The following is a 27,790-nucleotide window of genomic DNA, read 5'->3' as shown; positions in this document are numbered from 1 at the left end:
CAAATAGCTCATTACTTAGAATCATAGACTATCTTAAGTTCGAAGGCACCCATAAGTTGCTCATATGCCTATGTTTCCTTTGCAGGAAACTTGAGTTGAGATGTATTATCTTCAGGTTGGAGAATGTCGGTTATCTGAGGTGGAAGAAAATACAGCTGGGCAGTTAACAAAGTAGTTAATTTGTGTGTTTATACCTAAGGTTATCTCTTTTTACTTTTAACTTATTAAACAAGAAAGAATTGGGAAAAACAAAGTTACAAGTGATAGTGTTACAAAGAAAGACTCCAGAAAACAAGGATGCAAGAGGTCTGAACAACAATTTAGTGGTATGAATTTCTGCCTTATTTCACTGGAATGAACTTTGATTGAAACTTTACATGTCAATATTAGTTTTTTTACTACTCATTAAACCACTACTGGTGTTTTTATTTGTTTTAAAATAAATACCTTTAAGGCTTACAGTGTCTTTGGCCTACTTACTAGAAGTGGGTCAGTAATATATAAATCATCAAAATCACTATCCAAACAAGCTCATAGTAGTTTAAAGCAAATCATAATTTAAATGATTTATTAACAATACATAATTAACCAGGAGTCAGTGAATTATATGGCTGTGAATCAGTATCAGCAACATGATAAATCACAATACTAGACATACATAGAATGTTAATATACCCCCACAAACTTCAAAATGCCTGTTGGTAATCTCCACAAGTTCTGATCACGCTCAGTCCACATGCCCCCCCCACCTCCCTGCCAGGGCAGTGTAGGTTATAAGCACGCACTGCCTCTTCTGCTTCTTTTATACTTCTATTTGAGCTGATTCCTTCTTTGCTTTAAAACTCTCTGTAATTTTCTGGCTACTCTTCCAGCTAATAATTGTCATCATCTTCAGCATGATGAATATTGAGAAGCCAGTATCTCAGACAGTTTTGGGTGAACTCTTCACACATGGCATCTCTACTTGCATTGCTCTCTTTGCAGTTGTTATCTAGCCTGTTCTACTAAACCTGTGTTGTGCAGCATCTTCCTCCCCCACATATGTGGAGCATTGTACCTTGCAAGGTCCACCCCCCTCAAGTAGTGACTAAGACTTTGTCTAAAATCTGAATTTACTATTTGTGACCATGTTCTGGTTTCATGATAAATGCAGTGTAGCTTTTCACCTATCTGTCTAGATAAGTGATTGCCATCTTTTGGGTGTTGTGTGAACACTGAGAGTTTCTATTTTTAAATGCCAATAATAACCATAAATGTTGAACTTTATTGTAGTGTTCTGTCACTTCTGAAGTGTTACCAGGAGGTGTTAATGTCAGACCTCATCAGTGAGTGTCAAAGCTTAAGCTCAGTCTTCTTGTCCTGATAGCCTGAATTTGCATAATTATAATTTCATATTTTATTTCCTTTTGCAAGACTACTCTGCACAAAGTCTTTTTTTAGAAGCTGTATGAGTTGATTTAACATAGGTCAGTCAGGCTTTGGCTTATTTACCTACAGCCATTAAAATGCAGAAGACCTGTACATGCTTGATGGCTTTTCAGTCGTGAAAGACTTTAGTCTGATCATTAAATGATCAGCGTGCTTGTACTGTTTTTGCACTGAATCATTTGGGATCATGTATCCATGAATGTTTTGATATTACAGAAAGTTGTTCTTTAAAATAAAGAATAAGTTGCTAGTGTTGCTGAGAGAGGAAATAGCTTTTTAAAAGTCTAAAATAGAGCTTAGTAAATTTAGGAGGACTATCAGTACGTTAGAAATTAAATCCACTCAGAATATTGCATTCAGTGTAGCTGCTTTGAGTAATGTTTTGGAGAAGTGGGGTGTCTGGTGAAAATGATTGGCTGGGAAAAGTAGCTCGTTTTGTTTGTCGGGAGGCAATAGGGAAATGGGAGAGCATAGGACTTACTTCTCATCTAGCTCCTTCCATAACAAGTTATTTGACATTGTGGTTACTATCAGCAGAAACCTTCTGGGTTAGATGTGATGTGAATGAAGCATGTAGCAAGTAATAAAAACATAGGAGTCCTTTCACTCTTTGGAGGTCATGCCTGAAGTGTCTTCTGCTTATGTGTGTTTCTGAATGTAGATCTTTCATTGCTGAGATTCATCAGTGCTGAGCTAACAAGAGGTTACTTCCTTGAACACAATGAAGCAAAATACACAGAGCGGAGAGAGAGAGTATACACATGCATGCGGATACCAAAAGAACTGGAAAAGGTGAAGTATACTTTAACATTTGTTTTAATTTAGAGATGAAATCTGTGGCATTAAATTATTTAAAGAAATATTTCTCAAACACTTTTGCTACTAGAAAAGCTTTAAATATCTGTAATGATTGATTTTCAGTCAGCAACTTAAATGTTTGCGTTTCATGTTTTTTTGCCTATGTTTGCTTGTTGCTGCTGGCAACTCATGGCCCCTTGTTGATGTTATTAGCAGAGATGGACATGACTAACTTTCAAGTCCAGATGATGACAAATTAATTCAAATATAAAGATGTCACTGATCCTTAATAGAATAGTCGAGCAAAAGAAAACCTTTTACTGCAAAATGTAATTTTACATTAAAAAAATAAGTTTTAAAGATCTTTCCAGTCTAAAATGTTTTGAGGGTGAGAAGATTTCAGTCCTTTAAAAATACAGTGATGGATGAGTTTCTGATTAAGGTTTTTGACTTAATTTTCATAGCCTTCTCTTTTGTTTCTTGCCACTGTTTACCACATCTTCCCTCTCTATCCCAGTGCTATGGCCCTTAACTGAGGCATTCATGGCACCTCCTTTATGTCAGTTTATATGTAATTCTCGCCCTGCAGTGAGCCAGTTCCAGTGTTGTAATCTAGAAGAGAGTTTTCTTTTGGTTTAACCATTTTGAAACACTGTAGGAGAGGGTGTCAGATTTGGTAAACGGCAGGAATATGCTCAAGGATGAGGAGTAAGGCAACATTGGTAATAAGGTTAGGCTAGGCTGCAGCGTAACAATAACATTAGAAAGTAACTTTGTTAAAATTCTCAAAACATCTAGGGATGAAGTTACATGCAAGGGCCAATTTATGTTGAGGGAAGAGTCTTTTTTTCACTGTTTGTCCCACTTCAGTCTCACGCCTTACACACACTGCCTGTTTTGCATGAGCTGTGGTGCTTGTAGGACTGTTCTGAGAGTTAAATCAGCTCATAATTCGACAGTGAATGCTTCGCTTCTCTTGCTCTGTTTGTTTTTTGCTGGGATAGTGAGCTGAATTGCTCAGCCAATATTCTTGAGAATCCAGAGCCTACACCAGGGCGGAAGGGGAGCTTGGAGTAGGGGTAGAAAGGTGAAAGAACAGTGGAGGAGGGAGGGAGAGTAGGATTCCCTTCATCAGCAGCAGTCAGGTTCCCCCTTCAATGTCATTAAATTCATCCTTAGACCATGGTGAGACCTGGTTTTACAAAACTAAATTCCCAGTCAGTTACTGCAGAAAATCATGGTACGGATGAGATTGTGATGGACCTCTGGAGATGATATAGTCCAAGCCCTTGCCTAAAGCTGTGTCACCTACATAAACAGGTTGCTCAGGACCAGATCCAGTTGGGCTTTGAACATCTCCAGGGGTGGTGTCTTGCTGTTTACCCATTCTAGTTTATGGTAGAATATTCCAGTTATGGTAGAGTCTCAGCTGAACAATGTAGCAGTTCTACATCATCTCCATTGTAATTATGTGAACTATTACATGCCATCTCCAAGCCACAGAAATTATTCTGAAGAATCACCATAGATTTCCAATAAAACTTTCAGTATCTAAGAACAAGTGAAGGCCAACATCTTTTATAAAAAAGGATGATACTGTAACTGGTGAAATTGATGTTTTTTGCATGGTAAATCAAACTTCAGTCTGTACTTTGAATATGAAAGTGAATATGAAATATGAAAGAATATGAAACTGTGAGTAATAAGCAGATAGATTTAAAAAGTGATAGTTACTTTCTTACAGAGAGATTATGAAATAAATTTGTGGCTTAGTCCAGTTTAATATACATATTAGCTATATAAAATCTTATCATACTTATTGAAAAAATTGAAAAAATACGATGATGATCATGTAGAAAGGAAACTAAGTAGTGTACAGATCATCACCTATTGCAGGAATCACTTGACTGTGATTCAAAAGTCTGCTTAATTGAAATAAAGCATGTGAGAGACTAGGAAAGGAAGAAAAGAATTTTCTTAATGGCTTGTATTCTTTATTACCTAATAGTATAATTACAGACTAGGAATGAAAATCATCATGAGGTAGAGTGAGAATAAACTGGAATAAACTGATCAAAACCTAATCTCAGGAGATATTCTTTAACATGAATTTATTACAGGTAAATAATTTGAGAGTGGAGTGTGATGTTGAAAGGGTAGGGTTTTTGTTGTTCTGAATACCCCTTTTTATTTAGAGAAGCTAGATAACTTGTAATATAAATGCTACTCCCACTCAAGCTTTTTGTGCCGTTTCAGTGGAAGCTCTCCATTGTGATAGGTCTTTTATACTGATGAAAAGGTGCTCTCTACTTGTGCCATCTTAAGGGAACGCTTGTCAGTTGATCTCAAAATTAAATTTCGTGCTCTTTTGCTAAAATGGTGATGGAGAAGCTCTATAAGCTTTTCTGTTAGCTCCTCAGTATCTGGAATGTAGCAGCAAAAATAGTGTTTACAGAAATGAGTAGGAGGTTCAGTGCTGATCATATTTCAACAGGTGCATGTGCAAGTGCAATGTAAAAAATTAGGAATATTAGGACATTAAACAATAATTGCAAATATTAGCACAAGCTTACAGAACGTGAAGAACCGTGATTACACTCAGGTAGAGAAGAAGTCTATCTGAATCAAGAAGAAAGTGCAGAGTTGTTTTCTAGATTATAAAGATGCCCTCAAAGAATACAGGGGCAAGATGACACACTATCCCTCTGTTTTGCTTGAGTTAAGAATTTAAAGAAAACAAAAACAAAACAAACAAGGAAAATGCATGTTCAGTGCCTGGATATTCTGCACCTCGTTTAAAAAATATCAAAGAAATAGGTAGCTTAATGGCATGTTAAAATGCAATGCATAAATTCATTCATTATTTGTAACGGCTGCTTCTGATAATTTTAAATGATAACTTCCTGCTGAAATTTTAGAAAACGGTATTAGAGGTGAATGGGTGAATATCAGGGAGGAGACCTTAATGCCATGATGGTATTGAAGTACGGACTGCAGAACTGATAGAAATAGTGTTATAAGGGAAAGCAACAGCTCAGAGATGATAGCAGTGCTCTTATGTGGCTTGTGGATAGATACACCGGAGTGTACTCGGTGGGACTGCTTTGACAGTTACAAGGATGCATGAGGAGTAAGGTTGAGAGAAAGGTACATATCAGTGATATTAGCTTGTTGGATGTTGAACTGGCTGTTGTGCAAGCTGGCAAAGAAGGTATTTTGTAAGGCAAAGAGCTTGTGGGAGATTAATAATTTGCTTGTGCTTTGGTTCACTTTTTCACCTCCCAAACCAGTATCTTCCTTTCCCATCAGCAATACATACAACTTTCACATGTAAATGCATATCTGTCATCGATGTCTAGGCCTGCTTAGATCTTGCTAGTCTTAATTGTGTAGCCAGTTAAGCTTGCCTTTTTATGTGATTTTTTTCCTTCCAGGAAAAAAACACTTGCTTCTGGTCTGACAGAAGCATAAAAGCATATGCCTAGAGTCCCATTCAGGAAAATCTTAGATAGATTCAAAGAGCAGATAGAGAAGAAATGTCATGTGGGGAGAGTCTGGTATATAAGAGCTTTCTAATTGCAGAGTTTAGGTCTAGTTTAATTATCTTAAAGTTGCTTGACTTGTGGCTATAATGAAATGACTTTAGCAGTTTCTGTAAATTAGGGATAAAGCATTTAAACTGAGGGCAACTGAAAGTTTACTGTTTCATATTTTGTATTATTTTTTGTATGAAGAAGGTGGATATTCTCTGAAGAACTACCACAGCTGTAATTAGCTGTGCAATATAAAACTAACAAGGTAAAAAAAAATTTTTTTTTGAAAAAAAAAAAAAAGCATATTAAAAAGGGTGTAGCAGTAAATGGCTGTACACATTGCACGCAGCTTTACATTGGTTTTTTTTTCCAAGGTTATAAATGTTTTTTGTAACCTTAGAGGAAAGTCACCATTGGAAAATGAGCCATAGTTATATCCCAGTGTAATTCATCTATTCAGTAAACTGAGTTCGGTGAGCCATGGAAGTCTGCAAAAGTCTTTGCTGCTTGGACCTTGTGGTGCAGAATTTTTGCTGAATAGTCTTTCAAGTGCACAGCATGTTATTTTTCTTACAGTTCAGCAGATTGAACAAGAGAGAGTGTTGTGCTTGTTTGGTTAGTCTTATGTAAATGTATTTTTCATAAAATAATATAATTCTTGGTGAACATTTTGTAACTCTTATAAACTACTAACGTACTTCTGTTTTATTTTTGTAATTTAGTTGATGTTTTTCGGAATTTTTTTGTGCCTGGATGCTTTTCTGTATGTATTCACCCTGCTTCCTCTGAGAGTTTTTCTGGCAATGTTCCGGTTCATCACGTTGCCTTGCTATGGCTTACGGTAAGTTGATTTAAGAGAAGGGCGTTGAAACCCTTGAATAATGTTTCTCTATTTATTCTTGCACTTAATTTTATGGCCTTTCAGTGCTGTTTGAACCTCTAGTGATTTCTTCCACTGTAAAATAGGCGTTCTGGTCTAAACTAGCCAAAGCAAAGGTGTGGATGGGACCTTTAAGCTTTGCCACCAGTCACTAACTGTCATTGTTGTTTCCTTTGGGTGCAAAAGTTTGGTAACAGCATCACTTAGGCATATCAGGTTAGTAAAGGACAGAGATATAACCCTACCCTATAGTTTTGCTCTTTTAACTAACATGTATTTGAATAGTGTTTTAAGATTTCTTAGACTTGAGTTAATGACTTTTCTCACGTCTTTTGGTAGACTCTTTGATATTGAAAGAAAAGTTTGATTTTATTTTTTTTTTAACAACGAAGGTTTTCCTTATTTCCACAGTAAACTTTGCCCAAAGGATCCTTATATAAAATGTGTTCTTTTCTTTCTCTCAAAGAATCTTAGAGAGTAATTGGATGAGGCTAACTAATCAGAATAATATTAAGAAATTTTAGACCTTAACCCCTTGCTTTTTTGTTCAGATCAGTACTAAGAAGAAGTTGCTATACACAGGATTTTTAGTTTGCCTTTCTGGCATAGACATCAAAAATCGGATAGAATTAATTTCCTTTGTAGAAGTTGCTACTTCATGGTAAAGTTGATTATGTAAGCCTTAAGCGTAGCCTAAAAGAAAATGAGTATTCGTACTGATGTTGTAATTTTTGCTTGAATAAATAAGGACTTCAGGGGTTTCTTTCTGGATTTCCCCAAACTTTAAGTTGATCTATGGTAGCTGATTGGTTTGGGTTTGGTTTTGTTTCGAGTTACTTGCATTTGCATTATTAATAGTCTTTTATATTTTATATATGAAGTGCTTTTATATGCATGGTTTAGAATGTATGTTCTGATTAGAGCAAATGCTAGTCTAGTTGCATAAGAAATAATATTTTAAAGTATATCCTTAAGTTAATGTTTGTACTTTGATGATGCTTAATATAGGCACTAGGTGGCAGTCTAATATTTTATTGCGGTTAATTTTGAGCTGACTCTCAGACTTTCATTATATGAAGAGAGTTTTCCTAGCTGTGTCAAAAATATGACAGCTATTCACTTTTAACCTGATGACAAGTTAAATTTTGTGCAGATTTGTAAATATCTGTACAGATGCTATTGCTAAAATACTAAAATTGAGGGAAATGTAATGGATTTTAACCTATCATTTGGATCTCACTACTTTTTTCTGTTTAAACAGTGTTCTTCCTTGTTTGTAAACCCAGCTTTGCCTTTTACAAACAATTTTTCTGCTCTTCTGAAATTACAATTAAAAATTTGAAAGACCAGTTACTGATTTTGGGTGTTGTTCAATATACTGAAGAAAATGACATTGAAAATACCATGTACACTCACGCATGCGTGTTTATGTGTGTACATATGTACACACTCTTCAATGTTAAAACTTAGTTTGCTTACTTGACAATATTTGTAGTGTGTGAGGCAGGATAGAATCCAGTTTAATCTATTCAACTTGACTATGTTAACTTTTAAGTGTTATCAGGTAAGATGCAGTGAAACAGATTATCTTGAGTGAAGAAGGCTTTGTTTTTGTACCGACTCCTGAAGCGATTTCCCTTTTCACAGTTTCCTCAAGAAACTCTTTTATTTGTTCACTACTTGAGGCTTTGTCTAATTCATTAATGTTTTAAAGGTGGTGGCTTTTTATTGAAAGGTTCACAATTCATGTTTATAGTATGTAATGGAATTTTTTCAGATGTAATGATTCTTATTTCCAAATATTCAGAGCCTGCACTTTGCTTTTGGGGGGTTTTCTTGTTGTTCTTCTAGTTACGCTGATTTGATTTGTTATGGCAAAGAAGATTCAGGATTTTATTTTATAATATGAAACATATTTTTATGTGTTTGTGACAAAATAGAGCTCAATAGGTAAAACACATCTGTAATCGCAAAAGGTACTTACAAAGCAGGTGGCTGTTTATCTTTTAGCTTGTATTTCCTCACAAATGTCAAGTAAGTGTTGAGAGGCGTGACTAGTTATTCTTTGAACCTGCCACATCATATTCCATTCTGTGTAGTAAATAAAAGTGCTCCTCCCTTCATCTTGACTTTTTTCTCAACATCTCAGTGAAGTGATTGAGCAGTGAGTGTTCTGTCTCCCTTCCAGCTTATGCTTCAGTTCATTTATTTCCTCATAACTTTCTGCTCTTTTCAGTATAGAAAAAGGTTATATTGCCCATTATTTCTTTAAAACAATAAAAACACATTCCATGTAGGATGGGCTAATTCCGGTCTGTGGTGTTGTGTGCAGTGCTTAAATGTAGGGGGAGTGCTTTATAGCCACTTCCACGTTTTAATATTCCCTCTTACAGAGGTCTGAAAGGGAACAAAGAGTGAAGTATCTTAAATTTGTTTCCCTTTTCTGCCTAGGCAGTGTAAGTGCTTCAGTTTGACTGCTAAATAAGCATTCCTCATCACTTGGTCTTTCTTTTTGAGTAAATTTAGTTCTGTGTATTTGTCAGAGCTATATTGGTGTTAACATAGTTATTTTAGAGAGACTCTAAAACTTTGAAAACTTCAGTCAGAAGAATCCAACATTCTGTCATTAAGTAAACTAAACTGCGGTCAAACTGGCAGTGGCTGAATCATCAGATTGTGGTAGTTTTGGCAGGTGCAACTTCATTACTGCTATGCTCAGTGAATACTAGGATGCTCTTAAAAAAATTAACAAACACTTTTACAAAATTAAATTACATCTTCTGAAATTACAAAAAAAAAAAAATCAGGTCTGCTGTGTTTTCTTCCAAGTCATGGAAAGAAGTTTCTTAAATTATTCTCTTTGAATCATTTTATTAAAATATTCTTTGACAACATAAAAGCACATACTTTGCTGGAACAACAAATCTAAGGTAGAGAGAGAAGTGGACCTGGTGGAGTTCTCTTCAGAATTATAGTCTGTGATGATAGGTTCCTGAAACTAACTCTATCTGTGGTTGAAAGGCACGGTTTTCTTTTACAATTCAGAGACTTTTTTTTTTTTTAATACCCCAGACAGAGAGATTCTGTGCAGATTAATATCTCTGCTTGATTTGAAACCCTTATATAGAGCTAACTTCTTCTTTTTCTTGAAAATATGTTGCACGCTAATAAAAGCTCTTATGGGGAGGTGGAAAAGCTCTTCTGTGTTATTCGAAAAACACCATTGTATGAAAGCTAAAATTGTATCTTAGTGAAACTCTGATGGGACTCCCAATTTAATTACACTTAAAGGCATTTTACATCTTGTCCACAAAGCAAGTAAGACTTATTATGGAAAGTGAGACCTTTTTTTCTTTTTTTTTCCCCTCCAAATTCTAGTTTTCTCAAGAAAATACAGAAGTAGATTATGAATTTTCTTATATATGAAGATTGATTGAAAAGATCTTGTATGCTTTTTCCATGTGGAAATAGATATAGATTAGAAATATGTGTTCTGTGTTTTTCTTTTACTCTGCTATCTTCTCCCTGAAATCAGTGAATTTAGGTCCTGTCAGCAATAACATCATTAGCTTCAGTTGTATTATACGTACCTCTTAAAATTCTCATTGCCCTCCTGTGAAATCATAGATTTATGTTTTTCAGTAGGAAATAAATAGAACAACATTACTTCATTAAAGAAACTGTAGAAAGAATGCATCTCAGGAGAAAAAACCTAAACAAACCAAAACTGGCTTTCTTATTATGGACATTATTTCTTTGTTCATATTATCAAGTTGTTAAATAAGTTTGAACCTCTGTTGCACACTTATTCCCAAGACTAATTTTTTTTTTTTTTTTTGCTAAGGGCTATAGCTGTTAAATACATAAACTTCCTGTTGTCTGGTTAAGTTCATTGAGAAAGTAGTGCACCTGTCCACCAAAATGTCTAGCTTTCTACCAACCAAAAAAGAGGCAGGTGTATTCCATATTTTCTGTAGTAAACTCTCAGATCAAGTACTCCTTTCTCCTTTCCATAATAGTGCATAGTGTAGCAACATTACAACCTTCTCTTTCTTTCTTTCTTGTAAATCAGACCGAAGGGAAGAGCACTTTCACTTCCTTTATAGGATGGAATGTGGTGTCACAGGGATTCCTCCTTGGTGAGTAAATCCTGATTTTCTTTTTCATTCTATGCTGTCAGCCAAATTCACACATCTACATGTAATCAGTAAAAAGACTGATTACAAATGAATAGTATAGCTAAATTAACCAACATACTTCAAAGGAGAAAACAATAATTAGTTTTAATAATGAACACATGAAATTGATTCGGTGCTGTTTATGGTAGGTATGTTTCCATGTGTAGCTTTGTATCGCTGTGGAAATAGGTTGTGATCTTAATAGATTTAAAACTTTTTTTTTTTTTTTAATATACTGTGGCTGTGGACCAGTTCAGCCCAATTTAAAATAGGGTATCTTGGAAAAACTGTAGCCCCTGCTGTACTTAGTTTATAGTGCCTTAAGCTTTTCTACGTTTATTCTAAGTAACACTTCAGTCAGGTTCATAGCTGTATTTTTGTGTGTACCTCAAGCAGGTTTTTTGTAACACTTAATGTAAATTTTGAGGAGTTCAGAAAGTTCGTTGCCAGGTATCTTAGTATTAGACTTGAAGTTGATTCTCTGCATAATAAAATACAGCACTTTAGCATATGTTCATTTACGGACTTCAATTATACTTGATTCTGTTGTTAAAAAAAATAAAAGCTTAATGAAAGCTAATTCTAGTTATCACTTATTTGAAACCTTATTTTTTTTTTTCATTTATTTTGAGACAGCTCTCATCGGGGCCTAACAGCAAGGTTGGTTTTCTTTCATTCTTAGCATGGTCTCGTGCTGTGTTGTGTGCATGTAGAGGCTTTTTATTGTTTGAGAAATGAAATGCCATTTAATCTTGGCAAACTCAGCTTTCCTTACCTTAGAATTCTTCGTTTGGGGCATATTTTTATCAGCAATTAGTCTCTATATCTAACAATTCTACAACAGTGAAGTCCTGCATACTGTAAACTGTATCTCTTTTTAAAGCCTTGAACTCGGTATTAGATTTGATCAAAATAGCTTTTCTTCCTGAAGCCAAACGTAATACCAAACTTGAGCATAATTGTAGAAAAATATTTCCAATAGATCACTTCATGCGTTTTGAAAATTCTTAGTGTGTAGCTATATCAGTAATTATGCCCTTTAGACAAACTTGCTTGGGTTTTGATTTCCCTGATATCTATACTTAGTATGCTAACAAGAAAATATCTCCTTATTTGTTAATCTGATCATTCTTGTTAATGCTTCATATAAGATTAGAAATTTATGATACCACAGTTCATTAGTGAAGCATACATGGAAGGATTAAGACTTTGATCAAGACGAAATATCTACATGTAAAACAAAATCCTACAGTTCAGTTTCCATACAAGTATCTGTAATGTGAAGATGGAGAAAGAAAAGATACCTAAACAAAACTCTAACTAGACCACCATTTCAATAACTTAATTAGTTTATTACTTAATATAAACCTCAGTGGTTGTCTAATTATTTCAAAATGTTAATATTGAATAAATAATACTGTTAGAAAAGATTTACCTCAAAATACTTGCTCAAACTTGTAATCTCAGTGCTAAAACACTTCTTCAGTACATCATTAATCGAACAATTTACCCATATATATGAAAAGCTTTTTTTTAATAGTGTCAAGTACAGTAACATTTATACAAATAATACTGTTACCTTAAGAGTTTATATATCTTTATGTTTGCAGGTGGTTAGTTCATTCATATTTTATTAAGATTAAAATATCCATCGAAAGCATTTTTGCAATGATAGTGTATTCATCTTTAAATGACTGTATCTGTGACATCAGTATTGGAAATTTTGTCTGTGCTGACTATGAAGGAGTAATTGTTTAGAGTAATCTGAATTATTTGGATGCGACTGTACTAAAGGAACCAATTAAAAATGCAGTAAAATTAAACTTTAAAACTGTAAAATTAAACAAGAAAAATGTACCGAATTCCTGGTAGTTTAAAAAAAAAAAGTCAACCCCCAAACAACTCTACAAGGTGACTGGAAAACCTTATGTAATCAAACTAGTGAAGAATTGAGGAGCACCAGAAAGCCTGAGACAAAAGTAAAGAAGTTGTATGATAGCATATGACAGTCTGTGCAGAGTTAAGTTTAAAATAATATATGCAGAGTGCTTATGCATCGGATGCTAATTAAGTACTCAGAGCTAAGTATACTTATCTACAGATTATTTTGTATACAATATAGTGAAAACGTTGTTCATTTTGCAGTGCCAGTTCTGAAAAGCATACCATAGATGACTGCAGTGAGATATTTTTTTTTTAGATTTTTTTTTATACTGTTTGTCCTGAGGTGTATTTTATGTTCCAAATGATTTAGCCACTTTAAACTCAATAAGTAAAGGTTATTAAAAGACTTAACAGCCGATCTTGGGGGTTTTTTTTGAAAATCAATCAGTTAAGCAAACTTGTGCATTAACTGCTTGTGATTTGTAACATATTAAAGCCAAATATCAGTAAACTATGATTTATTTTTAATAATGCTCTGCTTAGTGCCAAGTAACTTAATTGTACAGCTGTTGGAACAAAAAAACTGGTTGGTGTGGTAGACGCTGATACACTGAAACTCTTGAGCTGTTTTGCTTCTTTAATATCTTAAAGGAAAAATACTGTGAAATCCAACATACTGTTCAGTTGAAAGAGTCGCAAACATTATCTATCAGTAGTATGACCATTTGTATGGTCATATCCTTTATGAATTATTTAACCTAGTGGCTTTCAACCAGTAGATGGAGACAGATGTCTTATTACTATGTGAAGTGTAGATCATGGCCTTTAGAGTATGGTGTCAAATAGGCGTGCCTTGAAAATGACAGTCAGGCAACTAGTTCCTTAAACTTTCACTTGTCTAAGGAGATTGCTTATGATGAACACTGTTTTTTACACCAAGTTTTTCTTAACTGGGTAGCTGTTTTATTTATATCTTAAAATAAGTTTGACTCTTAATTTTGTAACACAGCAAATTTTCTTAGAAATGTCACAAGTAATCGTGAAAATAATTTGGATTTTCTTTTTTTGTTCCTAAAATGTATAGAACAAACTTGTGGGTAGCCAGAATATTTGATAGTATTCTAATGTGATAGTAATTTATTTTAATTCTGTAGAATAGCAAAGTAACTCTTCCTAACTGTTTGTAAGGAAAATTGTTTGTGTTTAGCTTTCTAAAGGGAAAACATATACAGATCCAGTGGTTTTCTAAACAGAGGAGAGTCTTGAATTCGCGCTTTCTAAATGTGTCTCAAGGTGGACAAACCATAAACTGGAAACTTTGAAGAAGGAGCATTAAACCTTCATCTTGCAAATAGTGTTGAAAAAAGTAATTAACAGACTGGTTGTCTGGATTCCTGGTTCTTGGTTGATGTCCGTCAGTGCACTGTATAAAATTTTGCTGTACTTTCACTTTCAGCTGCCTCCAGACACTGCGTGATAAGCATTGAACTTGGCACGCCTCTCCTTTTGTTAATTGACTGGGCTGAAACAGAAGCATGCCATGGTGGAATAGGGTGGTTTAGTAGGAAGGCTCGCACATCACTTTCTTATATTAAAATTAATAATAAGCTTGTATATCCCTGTAAGCATGCATTTATATAATTATATTATTTGGTGCCATAAGAGTTTGTTTCAGTGGAGATTTTCTGTCAATTAGTAGATGTAAAGGTAAATGTACCCAAAGGCTGAAGAGTTTGGACATCTTGTTAGGTATGTGCTGTAGCATATTGAAGTCCCTGCACGTGTTTTTCTGTGTTGTCTTAATTTGCTAGTTAGCGTTGCAGTGTGAGAGAGTCTATCTGTAGAGGAATGCTTGGATTTTCACCTTGAATTCATGCAGATTGAAGGATCATCTCATGTTTAAATGGCTCAGTGTATTCAGAGGTAAAGCAATACAAAATTTTATGTAGCGGATAATAGAAAGAATGGATAAGCCTTACTCTTTGAAAGCCTTACTCATGAAACCTATTAAGGTTTCATGTTTGAAGAAGTTTAGTTTAAAAATTTTATTCTTTAGTAGTCTATACAGCTAAACATGGGAGCTTGAGGCTTAGCATAATGAAACCACTTGTAAAATTCTGTCAAAAGCGTCTTGGAGAACATGACTTACAGCAAAAATCTTTAAGTAATAACAGAATAATGGCAGAAAGTAATTAGGTGAAAAGACAGAAATCGTGTATCTTAATGCACATTTGAAGGGCAGCCCAAATGCCCTGAATCCACGTATTTACAACTTTCACATCTCATAAGCCAGTAATTTAAATTATCTTCAGCTGTGTAATCGGCCAAACTGTGAAACAATTCATGTAACTGGAATCCAGTAGGAAATCAGAGGAACTGCATCTTGGCCAAAGGCTCTCATGGTACTGTCTTTTAAGAGCAGAGTTCACTAAAGCTGGGAAAGCGTTAATATTTAATTCACTTCTGCAGCATCACTGTATGCGTGGGATAGCTTTGAAGGAAAAGACCAACTGATTTCTGTAGAAAGATTCTACTGCTTGTAGAATCTACCGGTTTGTAACTGGAATGACTAAATACAAAGTAAGATTGCTGTGTTCTTTCTTTATTGTTCTTCTTTTCTCACTCATGAGAAAAAACACCCATAACTAATTTTTAATGTGAGATCTTTTCCCTCTGTCATACTCCGTGCACAACTGTAAAAATACAAAGTCTTTTGAAATGAACTAAGCTGTTTCAACTTCTCGTATCTCTGCTCAATGGTTTCTAGAGTTGTGTGGTAGTTCAGTATTGTCTAGTTTTTACCTCTTGGCTCCCTACTTTCAAATCAGATATTGAAAGTATTATTAGTACTATGCTATATATTTCTTGTTTGTTTCTTGACCTTTGTATAGTTATCATAGCTTGGCTGATACTGGCTTTTTTGTTTGGCGTTTGGGTTTTTTCTGTAGTACTCAGGGTGTAGACGAATATAGCATTATGAATTTGTATGTGATATTAATCACAAAGTCTGACTACCTAGTGCTCAAGATTGTTCTGAAAGTACTTTCCAGTGTTCGCACTGAGTAGTTACTGGAGACAATAAGTAAAAACATATATTGAGAAAAATGAATACAGAAAACATAATGTGTGTAATGGGTGGGGTAAGACTTTTTATGACAGGCATAAAATAGCATCAGCCTCTGTGTGTTTATTAAACAGTATTAAACAGTTTAATGCGAAGGATAGGAATGATTTCTGACAAACAGAGACTAAACCAATGTGAGCCTGACCATATACTGTAACTGCAGTGTTCAGTTCTCACTGAACACTAACTACACCATTTCATAACTGCAGGCTTTGTAGTTTGTTCTGTATATTTGCCAAAAGGTGACAAATGATTAGACTTAATCCATTTACTTGATTTCCTTGTCTTTGTAGGAAATAATTAACCCTATCCCATATTATATTCAGAGCCACACCTCAAAATCCTTTTGTAAATGTTATTAGCCAGAGTGGAAAAGGATTCTGTTGCAATAAAAGTGCTTTTGTGGATTTATGCAGTAGTCATGGTTAATCTCTTTCAATCAGATACGTGTTAGTTGTAGACCATAGATCACTTGCCTAGTCAATATGGAGGGGTCTTTCTTAGTGTACAATGAAAGAATGCTGGAATATATTTTAAATGCCAGGATCTTCTTGCTCTTTTCACTTTCTAGTAAGCAGTTTTCTGTAGTCAGCCTTTGCAGTAATCTTTGTACTGACTGGGCGTTAGAGATCCTGAGAGCCCTTTGTCATCAAACTGAGTAAAATGAAACTGTGAGGATATTTTTGCGGTAAGATGTGTTTTGAGGAGGTTGTCACAGGATTACTGTTGGTTCTGCATTTCACATGGATGAGAAGCACAAGAAGTTATTGCACAACGTTGAATAGCACATTAATAGAGTGTATTTTTAATTAAAATTTCAGGGAAAAATGGAATGTTTACTGCAGTTTTTCAAGATATAGGGACTACTGAGAAACTAACTCCAAGTCACTCTGAGAAATAAAATTCTCTAAAAACATTATCTGAACGTATTCTATTCTACAAAAGCATAATTGCTATAAGGCACAGCCATCAAGTGTAGTCGATCTGACCCTTTCGGGCAGCCTGTAAATTGAATTGTAGTGATACTCAGTTTGTTCTGTACACAGCACATTCTCAAAATACATCACCTTTCCAGTGTATAGGATGTTGTGTGCCAGTTTGGATGCACCTTTATATGGCACTGTTCTCCTGAGTTAGTTCTTAGAGTTGAGACCACCTTTAGAAGAGCAGTTGTGCTCTTGATTGTGCGTAGTCTGTTCTTAGGGTTTTTATTGCCCTGTGGTGGTTGCTATCTACTTTTAAATTGTCTTCTCCCGAGTGTGTTTTACTGAAATGAGTGTAGTCACACATGAAAATCAACACAAGCAGAAGAGTGATAGGGTTGACAGTACAGAATAACTGTGACTTGTGACTGTGCTGGTGGTTGAGCATCTTTGATGTTATTTGTAAGCCAGAAACCTTTAACATGATAATTTTCAGTCTGTATTGATTTGTGGACATCAAAGCATTTTCCTGTGAGAATCTTTCTCAAGGACTGCTTCAGAAACTTCATAAGCAGGTTCTGCTTACTAGTGCATTTCAACAAGAGACTATCCCATTGTACAAATTGGTACCTTGCCATACTTTTAAAACATAGACTTTTGAAGTGGGTGTCTCTCTTGCTAGTCAGGTTTTCTCTACCAGGTACTCACTACTTCTCTAATGATGAGGCAGGTATTGGCTGGAAGAATGAAGATGCAGGCAAATACTGGATGTGCTGGAAAATGGACACATGCAGTTTTCTTCGAGTTTGTAAATTGGTGTTTTCAGTTAAAGCTGAATTGGGGGCGGGGCGGTGGGGCAGGAAATACACTGAGGCTTTTTGTCAAGGATTTAGTCTGAAATAAAATGTGATGTGGTTACTATTACTGGATGACTTCTGAGAGCAAGAAAGTGACTCTTAGGGTGAAAAAGCTGTTCTAAGCAGTTCTGGTGTGTGGGACCAGGTTGAATTCTGTTATGCAGAATATAACTGATTTTAATACAGATTGTGCCGTGTAAAGTATATAATAAAAGGAGCAGTTGCACTCTGTTCAAAGTGTAATACTGTAAATCTGAGAGTTCTGGAAATGTTCTCGCTCGTACCTCTAGAATGAGCATGATCTATTTGTGAGTGTTATCATGCATGAATGCTGTCTTTGGGGATTTTTTCTTTTGAATGGAAGACAACAAAGAAACCCTAAGTATAACACTCTAGCTCTGATGTTGTTTTTAAATAGAATGAGTCAGGTGGCTGGGATTTTTAACTTGTCTGCAGGGGCTGTAGAACATCTTGACTACCTGAGGTCATAATTAACTGTTTAGAGGTTTTTTAAAAAGACTATGACTATGGATTTTTACCAACTTACTCTGAATTTTTTTCTAAATGTGTTATCTGTTTATGGGAGCATTGTCTAATCTCTAGATAACCTAGTGATTTAAGAATATAGAAAATGAAAATTCCTAACTTTCATTCTGCTGATTGGTTCCGACTTTTGTGAAAGGTTAACTTCTGTGAAAGCCTTTCAGTGTATATTAAAAATGCATACATGTAATAGAAATTATTTCTCTATTTTTTATATTTAATTCTCAAATAACCTTTGGATTTAATTTGAAGGCTTTTAAAATGCTTTGCATTCTATTAATACTGAACTAAGTAAATGGACATGTAAACACTGCCTTGCAATTTCATTATGCTTATGGCTGCTATTGTGAGAATTGAGGTAAAGCTATTTTCTTCCTGTAGTTTTAGTTTATTGGATGAAATCGTGTAATGATTCATTTAGTCTTCTGGGTTACTTGTGGGACTATAGAAAACTTCTGCATTGGTTCAAGATTAACCTCAAGTTCTGATGTCAAAATGTTTGCATTTACTGCTGCAGAGCTTAGAGCTAAAAGAAGATATGGAGTTGCGTTTAGAACGCGTTCCTCAGCATCTGGTTCATTATACTGAAATTGAAGATGACTGCTTCATTTCTTTTTCTTTTGGTTATAACAAAGGCAATTTCAGTAACTGAGGAAATCAAAATGATGAGTAGAATTGGCTGGAAGAGGGAAGGTAAATTAAAAACCAAAGGGCATGTGGAAGTTTCTTAACAAGTTGAGAGCTCTTACCCAGCAAATACAGTATTTTGACTAAATGGATGTGGCAGATAAGAGAATGTGATCCTGTTCAGGAGTGTGATCTTACAAATGTGTAACACAGTCATGATGGTCCTTTTGTGTTGGAGTGAGGGACAAGAGAAGGGGCAGTAATAAACTACATTAAAAATATATCCTCCATTAAGAGCTTCTGTAAATTCCTATTGACTTGGTAACATTCGTATTTTGTGGGTATATGACATTTAGTGGAACTTTTTGCCCTTTGTATTTCAGTGATAGACGTTTGCTACAACCCGCTCAGGTATGTGACATTCTCAAAGGAGTTATATTGGTCATCTGCTACTTCATGATGCACTATGTTGACTACTCTATGATGTATCATCTGATAAGGGGACAGTCTGTCATAAAGCTCTACATCATCTATAATATGCTTGAGGTAAGAATGGTAGCATCAGAATATCAAGCATGCTTTTTTCAGACTATCTAAAAATATTGTTGTATTGCAGTATTTGTGCTTAAAACATGGCACATCTCGTATTCTCACAAATGTGCACACACCCATGATAAGCCTAGATGCAGTGAAACAGACAAGTTCGTGAAAAGTGTGTTTTTGTAGGTACTGTTTCATATTGCCTAGTTTCTGGAGCTTATTAATCAATTTAGTTGAATGAAAATTAAGAACTGGAAATGGAAGAAGAAATGTCTTAAACTGAAATGGAAGAAGAAATGTCTTAAACTGAAATGCAAGAAGTGAAATTAATGAGGTTTTGAACTTACTGAGAAAAATAGAAACTATTGATTTGTAACAGTGATGAGATCCTGAGAGAGAAGGGAGGTGGTAGAAGACATGGAATTTAGTTTTTAATTCTTCATTGTGGAAATATGACTTTCATTGTGTGCAAGGACAAATGTTGCTGTTTAACCTGTCTCAGTCCTTGCTAGCAGACAAAAAAGCCTGAGTACATAAACAGTAAGTTGAATACATATAGTGAAACAAGAAAAGGAAATTCTGGTTTGGGAGGTAAAATAAAGAGAAATTCTGGGGGAAAAAAATTGTTCTGTTTTGTTAATAATGTAAAGCATGAGATTTTTAATTGCACTTCTATGATCAATGATTCACAAAGTAAATAATGTTTTCATAGCTACAATCTTATCTCCATCCTGCAAATATAGGACGTGCTAGGAATACAGCCTCTTAAAAGGACTGAATCAGAGCTTTGTACACAAGAGTTACTCTACTAGGATTCTGGTATCTCTGAATAGCGTATTAATCCTTGTTTGAACATCTGTTGTACCTTTGTTTGAAGACTGCTGAAACAGGGCTGCGCTTTGTACAAAATCTGAATATTTTGTCTAAAGACATTTGTTCTTTCCTCATAAAATATGAAAATACTGCATAAGGAACACAGTTCACGATCCTAAGTGAAATAAATATCATACAAGCCACCTCAGTTGTTTATTCATAGGGCTTTGTTTCCTTTGATTTTAGATTTGCTGAAAAACATGCACAAATATTAAATTGAGTTACTACGTGGATTTTAGTTGTGTTGGGAAATACTCATCCATATATAGTTCCATAATCTGTGATAGATTATCACTTACTAAATAAATCCATGTGCTCAAAATAGTAATTTCTCTTTATTTCAAGACTACTTCAAGTCACTTCTCTTAAAGCTGAGAAAGTACAGCACTATGTGCTTACCATGTAATTTGAAGAGAGACTGCAGTGTTTGCTGTGAATTGGAAGCCATGTACCATTCCGTTTTGAATCAAGAGTTGAGTTTAGTTTCTTTGCTAGGTTTGGCAGAAACAAAAGCGTGTGTCTCAACTAAGAAGTGCTGTCTCATATCTTTTTTTTTTTTAGGAAAGGGTGATGTCTTACTGATGCACCATTACCATTCGTAGTTACTAGAAAAACTACATTAGACTTTGAAGTTGGAAACTGTATTTAATTTCCGTGATGTCTCATGAAACCCAAGCAGAAAGCGTGTTTTTTTTAAGGGGCTTTTTTACTCTGGTAGGTTACAGCCACAGCGTTGGCAGAAAATGTCATGGGATCCCACTGAAATAGTGGTTGACAGTCAACTGGTGTTAGTCAGCCATCAGCTACTGGTTGATAGACAGCTTTCAACATTTTGAATATTGGCTTGTTTAGGCTACTTCGGTGGATTTTGTTTTAAGTCTTTGCTACTAATGCAACCAATGCTTTTTAAAAAACTATTAAATATGCTTTTTTTTTTAAAGTAATAAACTTTACATTTTCACAAGTTTTCTAAATAGGAAGATCTTTTTAATTTAGTTAAATCAGTGAGCTACAGAGATGTTTACAATGTCCTAATGTTTTCGGCTGTTGGCAAGTCCAGGGAATACAGTCCTGGACAGATAGAAGGAACGCAGAGTCTTCAAATTATGTGCTGAATGCTCCAGATGGACCGCCTAAGTGGAGCATTCAGCACATTTGGCTTAAAATGACACTTTTCTTTTTTAGATTCAGACCCACCGGCTCCTGCTCCTTGTGAAGCCCCAGTGTGCGTTATGCTGGTGACAGCACTCACCATGGAATTCTGCTGGAGCCTGGAGCCGGCATGTAGGGTTTAGGTAAGTCATATTTGGAAAAGCAAGTAACAATATTGTGTGGTGGGTTTTAATATTTTCTATCCTGTCAGCTAAGAAACAAGGACTGCTTAAATAAAAAGGAAAGCAAAGCCGCCATTTTGTCTATTAAAACCCTCACAATATTGTGAACAAAAACTTACCAAACTCTAAGCATTGTGTAGTTGGTGTTACTACACCAGGTGTAATTACTCAATGGGTCATCACAATGAGCAGGAACCAAATAATGCAGACCACCTTAATTTACAAAATTTAAAAGCCGAAAACAATACCACTGTAAATATCTCTCAAACCAATGGGTGTTTGAACTTCAGATTTATGATAATTCATCACCTCATGGTTTTGTTCATTTTATTTCATAGGTGATGCTTAAAGAGTAGCACACAGTACAGTTTACTTCAGACATCCCGTAAAAATTTGTTTTAATTCAGCCTTCATGTTTTGTGAAACTTCAGTAAATGTTGGCTTGAATAATATAAAGCGTATGACTTTTCACCCTTCAGTATCTTTACCTTTACAACTCTCAATTAACAGAGTCAGGAAATGATCCCAAATCTAGGTTTACTTATGTTGTCCAAAGAACTTATTTTCTAGTTAATAGGTATGGTTCAATATTTGCAGGTACATCATGCACCTAGTTCTATATTGCTACATGTTGTTTTAACATGTCCAAAATTGTTATCTTACCAAAAGACAGAAAGAGGAATTATCAGTTGTCTTTACTCTGTAGATAGAATCAGTTTTTCATGTATAACTATTTCTGTTTGGTTGAGTTAGTAAGCGATGAGAGAGATCTCTTTTTTTTTTTTTTTTTTTTTAGCCAGACATGTGCCTTCTGATACTGAATTTAATTTTTGAAGTGCTAATTTTGTTGTCCTGTTCAGCTTAGCTTTAAAATTACTGAACTGTAGTGTAAAGGCAAAAACCAGGCTTTCCTTATAATGATCTTCAGTTTTACGTGCTTGATAATGATGAAGCGTTGAGAACTGGTGGAGCTCCGTGTGACCTTTCTTGCTGTGGTATTGAATTACAAGCTCAGATCGCTGTCCATGTTTTTCCTATCTTTAGAGTTACTGCTAGTTTTGCTCCTATTTGTGCGTGTAGTCTATGGGTTACATTTCAGATGTTTGTAGTTTTTTCAAATTAATTTTCCCTTTTTGGCAGACTTTCTAGTCCCTCTTGATCACTTGCTGTTGTGTTATAGTACTTTTAATTTTGAATTCTGCTTTATGCAGAGATTTGTATTGAGTATATACTTTATTCCAAGATGTAAGGAAAGAGTACAGCCAAATCTAATGTCAGTCCTTTTTGTACCTGTAAGCTGATGTTGTTCCCTATCCCATGTTTGAAATGCACTTTTTATTATTCTTTTCCCCTATTAAACCCAGAGGGATTTGAAAAAAAAAAACCACATTTAGGACAGTTTGACGTGACATACATATTGCTTTATCAAAGGCTGAAGTCTGAATTGTACTTGGATGACTTCCAAGGAAGCATCTAACATCATATAACACTACAGGGTTATATATTGTAAATACTGTTGAAACGGGGATAGTAAATTTGAGAGGGAAAGTAAGATGCTGAGTATACAAAAGGAACAATATTACTGTGAAATCCAGAGTGGAAATGACATGCACAAAAGATGGGAAGTGATAAATATGTGAAACTTTTATTAAGGTTGAGCTGTACTTACAGTGACATATTCAGGTGTTGGAGAGTAAAATATTGCTTTAAGGCAGTAAAAAGTTGTTCTTGTTTAGGTGGCTGATCGTCTGTTTTCTTCATTTGGACAAGATATTTTGGATGCTCTTTATTGGACAGCTACAGAACCTAAGGAAAGAAAAAGAGCTCACATAGGTGTGATTCCTCACTTCTTCATGGCAGTGCTGTATGTCTGTATCCTTTTTCTTCAATAAATTGCATTTTTGTCTAAATTAAATTACACAGTAACTGCTCTGCATTATTTTACTTTAATATATTTGAAGAATTGGTAGTATTCCTAAATCAGTGTTCCTTTACTTTCCAAGTAAGATTGCTAGCACTATGAGTTTTTTAAAATGAATGAAAAAAACCTTTTAACCTGCTTTAAAAAAACTTTCATAATGGCATACCACTGCAGTAGTACACAGCTTTTTAATTTGTAATGTGTAGTAAAATGAAAAACAGTAATTAGATAGTTCATGGAAACTTTAATTTCTGATTTGTATTTGAGTATTTTCAGTCACAGGGTCTTCAGGACAGTGGGGTTTTGTTATTAGAGGAATGTTACAGACACCTAGCTTGAAAACATTTTCTTGAAATGAGGGATAAACTCAGACATATTCAGGATATGAATGAGTTTAGTGTGAAGTAACCTTACGGTGAACTGATGAAAATGATCCGTAGAGAGATACGTAGTCCGGTTGATGTGGTGATGAATTTATAATTCTTGTACTTTCCTCTGTTTTCTCTGAATCTTTAGGCTAATTCAGAACCTGTCTTTATCTCATCTCATATTTCCTTCATATTTCCTTCAGGTTGTATTGCTCTTTCTCCTGACTAATGTCAGTGGGCTTTTAGAACAAGAAAAATTAACATAATTATTACATGCTACAGTGCACTGTGGGTACATTACATAGATTTAAGTACTGTCTTGCTGTAAGTCTAGTTGACAGGGAGATAGAAACTTTTTTGTTAAGCTTTGGAAACAAAACAGGAAATTTGAGTTGGGGTGCTGTTCAGCACTGTTGTGCAGAAAAATTATTTCCGAATATACTTCCTTAACCCTGCTATCTAGTCCTGCATGCTATTCTTATAATGGTTCAAGCAACAACCCTTAATGTGGCCTTCAACTCTCACAATAAGTCACTGCTTACCATCATGATGTCCAATAATGTAAGTATGTAGCTTTATTATATAGCTACCCTAAACTTTTTCAGCATCCTTCATCTTTGTGTATCATATCTCTATTTGCGTGTTATTTTATTGTCTAATTAGTTGATATCAGTTTTTATTGATAAAAACTAACTGGCTGTTTTTAAAAATTGCAGTTCGTTGAAATAAAAGGAAGTGTTTTCAAGAAGTTTGAGAAGAACAACCTTTTTCAAATGTCAAATAGCGGTAGGTATGGCTGTGCTAATCAGGAGAAAAGACAAAGTGAGAGGCTGATTTTTTAATATATTAATTTATTTAATATTAATGTTAAAACAGCTTTACCTTGGTGAATTTGAGCATTTTAACTTGAATTCCTCATATCCCCTATTACTTTGTGGCTCAGTAGGATGCAATGTTTTTCCTTCAATGGCTAGTTTTTATTTGAAGTGTTAAAACAACCTATTTACTGGGTGCTAAAGTTATTAAATACAAATTTCAGATTTAAATTATGATACTCAAAATATCCATGCTTCGAAATCTGTGAAGTCTTCTATGTTTTCAAAAAGTTGACTTTTTAGTGTGCTGTCTTGACAGTGATCTCTTGAGTGCTTGTTGTTTGGCAGTTGTGAGGATGAGTGTTTCATGAGGAAAAGCTGTTTATAAGTATCCTTTGATGGTGTTTCTTTCTAATACTTATATCAGACATCTGAAATATTTCTTGAATTTTTGGTTTCAAAACTAATAGGAGATACTGCACTTTAAGGTTGTATTAGAGCTTCTTTCCTTGTAACACTTTCTGCTCTTTGAACACATTTGCTTCTGTTATTTTGTGCATATGACATTTTTGGTCACAACTACTTACACAGATAAGCAAACAGCATAGCATATATTTTTTCATTCCCACTCCTTGTTTTTTAAACCAGAGAACTCAAATGTTCAGTAGGGTAAAAAAAATAAATGTAGCTGCTTATTTAAAAACTGATGATTTGTATTTTTTTTTATCAAGAGTTAAACTTCCAGCAAGCTTGCTTCACATTTTGCATTATTGGCTATTGATGTGATTTTTGTTTAATTCATCTGTAAACTGCAATGATATTACAGCCAAATGTTAAATGGAATTGTTTTATGATGCGTTGGGTGAAAGATTGTTTACATAAAATCTTAAATACATCACATAACAGAAGAGTTAGCACTAAATTTTAATCTGCCTTATAGAAGTTCTTAAAAACGCTAAAAATAATTTTCCTGGTCAGCTTGATAAGGTGTTTATTCTGTGCTAAATAGTATATATTTTTGATTCCAAAATTTAAATACTTGCATTTTTAAAATTAAATGTATGTAATTTTACAGTGAGAACATCTAAAAATGATGTTTATTAAAATATTGACAGAAAACATAGATGAGTTTTTATAAATTTTCTCTCTTTAATCACAGTACTCGCAGGAAATAGTTATAAGCATGCATCCAGTTCTCCTACTGAAAGGCCAGGCCTCTTTCTTGATTTAAATGTTGAAATAAATGAGGGACTGCTATTAGAAATGGCTGGTAATTTCCTCCATAAAAAGCACCTGCAGTAGTATGCCAGAAGAAAGGTATATCAATATTTTATTGCTAGACATTATTATTGAAGACCTGTAATAGCAATATCAGGTCTCCCTTTATCACTTGGTGGAAGAAGTGATGCCATTCGTTATACCATATGGGGATGGAAACAGGTGAGTATATATATAGAAGAGTGCACAAAACAAGCTAATTTATTCCCTTCAAACAGGTTTTCCGGTAACCACTTCTAGGTATGGTTATAAATAGCAGTGGTTTTTTTCTCATAGGTAAATAACTTAGGTTTTTAGGAGACATTTTCACCTCTTTTGAACTTGAACAGATTTACTGCATCTCAACTTCAGTAAGGATGGATCAGTATTGCTTCAGTTCATGTATTCTGATAGCTTTGTTATCCTTTAAATGTTTTATTTTCTGCAGCTGAAACGGTATTGCATCTTGTGTTCCCAACATAGCGTACATGCTGTGCCAGTGCTATATCCTACTGCTGGAACTGAGCCTTCCAGTTAGCCTTGTGCGTCCTATGCTTGAACTGCATGCGTGGCTTGAACTAGACCGCTAAAATAAAGCACTAAATATAGGTTCCCCCATATATTTCCCACCTTCCTCTCAGGTTCTTGCAGCTATTTTCTCAGATCTGCAGTCTCTCCTGTAGGGCAACAATGGCAACAGTAGCTGATTAAGCTTAGACAGACTGAATGGATGCCCCCTTGCCCCACCTGTTCTGGGGTTCTGCTCAAAGTTATTACTGTTGTCTCAAATGTATGGTTTAAATTTGGTGAAAAGGTACTGATTAGTACACAGAAGCTAAATAAACTAAATCTTGGGGTGAAAAAAAATAAGGTCAGTCTCAGAGAGGCATCTGAGGAACTTGTCAGGAATAGGTGAAACTCCCTTCTTGTTTAGCATGTTAATCAAAAGAAAAATGTGAACTAGCAGAAAAATTAGATATCCGTGACCTCAAGACTAGACATTGTGGTCAAGACAGCTTCCTACAAATAGAATTCAAAAGCAAGTAATCTTGTGAATAGAAGCTTGAAAACAGAAATGAATGTTTCAGTTATACTTTCTACGACATGTCCTATATGGTACAGTGAAATACCTTGCACAGCTCAGCATGGTACTGAAGACCCTATGTAGTAAGACACCAGGATATGAAGTGCCACCAGGCTACCAGTTTAGATCTGGAAATCGTGAAATCATTTTCACTTTGCATTGTGCTCAGCACTGGCTTGTGGGTAGCAAGTTGATGTGGACTGTACTATTTTTCCCAGTATTTCCAATTCTGGACTTAGTGTCAGTGGAATCAGTGGTCCTTCTCACCTTTATATGGCCATTAAAAATTCTGCTGTAACAGCTAATTCATTAAAGCTTCAGGACTAAAAGAACTATGAATCATCTACATAAAACCTAACTGAACAGACCATGAGATATACATTGGTTACACAGTTATCTAATAAAACCAAACGTGTTATCTTTTGGGTGCAGGAGGTCAACAAAGATCTTGGGGTTTGTATAGCTGCTTGAGATTGCAGCTGCAGAATCTGTGATTTCAACCATATCTGCTTCTGCAGCTTTGACTTGTCAGCTGCAGCAAAACTACTTTCACATTGTCACCCTGACTTTTACTAGGAAATTTACGTACACTCAGGCAATCTAAACACTGTGGCCATTGGAAAAGACTTTTACACATAAGACATAAAACCTTATTTTGTTGTAGCAGGAAGAAATATTTCCCTAAATTTAAATAGTATATTCTGGTTTTGAAGTAGATATCTGTAAGCTAATTTTGTAGGGTTCAGGATTAGTGAACAGAGACTAAAATTATAAAGAGAAGCTCTTTCATCATTATTGAAAGCCCAGCATGCTGCTTTCCTTT

General features: G+C 34.9%; 1 protein-coding gene across 8 annotated transcripts in view; it reads left to right on the top strand.

Annotated features, from left to right (window-relative positions):
• Positions 1 to 27,790, top strand: part of TAPT1 (transmembrane anterior posterior transformation 1) — a 51,070-nt gene that overhangs the window by 3,298 nt on the left and 19,982 nt on the right. Inside the window, exons 2-9 of one of the 8 annotated variants that reach the window (XM_074587641.1) lie at positions 2,090 to 2,220; positions 6,482 to 6,600; positions 10,712 to 10,778; positions 11,454 to 11,477; positions 19,159 to 19,186; positions 23,259 to 23,394; positions 24,275 to 24,372; positions 24,528 to 24,597. In XM_074587641.1, the coding sequence (XP_074443742.1) occupies positions 6,591 to 6,600; positions 10,712 to 10,778; positions 11,454 to 11,477; positions 19,159 to 19,186; positions 23,259 to 23,394; positions 24,275 to 24,372; positions 24,528 to 24,597 (433 nt within the window). In that variant the 5' untranslated portion in view covers positions 2,090 to 2,220; positions 6,482 to 6,590. Of the gene's footprint in view, positions 1 to 2,089; positions 2,221 to 6,476; positions 6,601 to 10,711; positions 10,779 to 11,449; positions 11,478 to 19,158; positions 19,322 to 23,258; positions 23,395 to 24,274; positions 24,373 to 24,527; positions 24,598 to 27,790 lie in introns of those variants that run through there. The other 7 variants (XM_074587639.1, XM_074587638.1, XM_074587637.1 and 4 more) reach the window with 7 other exon arrangements.

This window comes from Larus michahellis, chromosome 5, assembly GCF_964199755.1.
Source record: "Larus michahellis chromosome 5, bLarMic1.1, whole genome shotgun sequence".
NCBI classification, from domain to species: domain Eukaryota; kingdom Metazoa; phylum Chordata; class Aves; order Charadriiformes; family Laridae; genus Larus; species Larus michahellis.
This window is presented reverse-complemented; position numbering and strand designations above follow the sequence as displayed.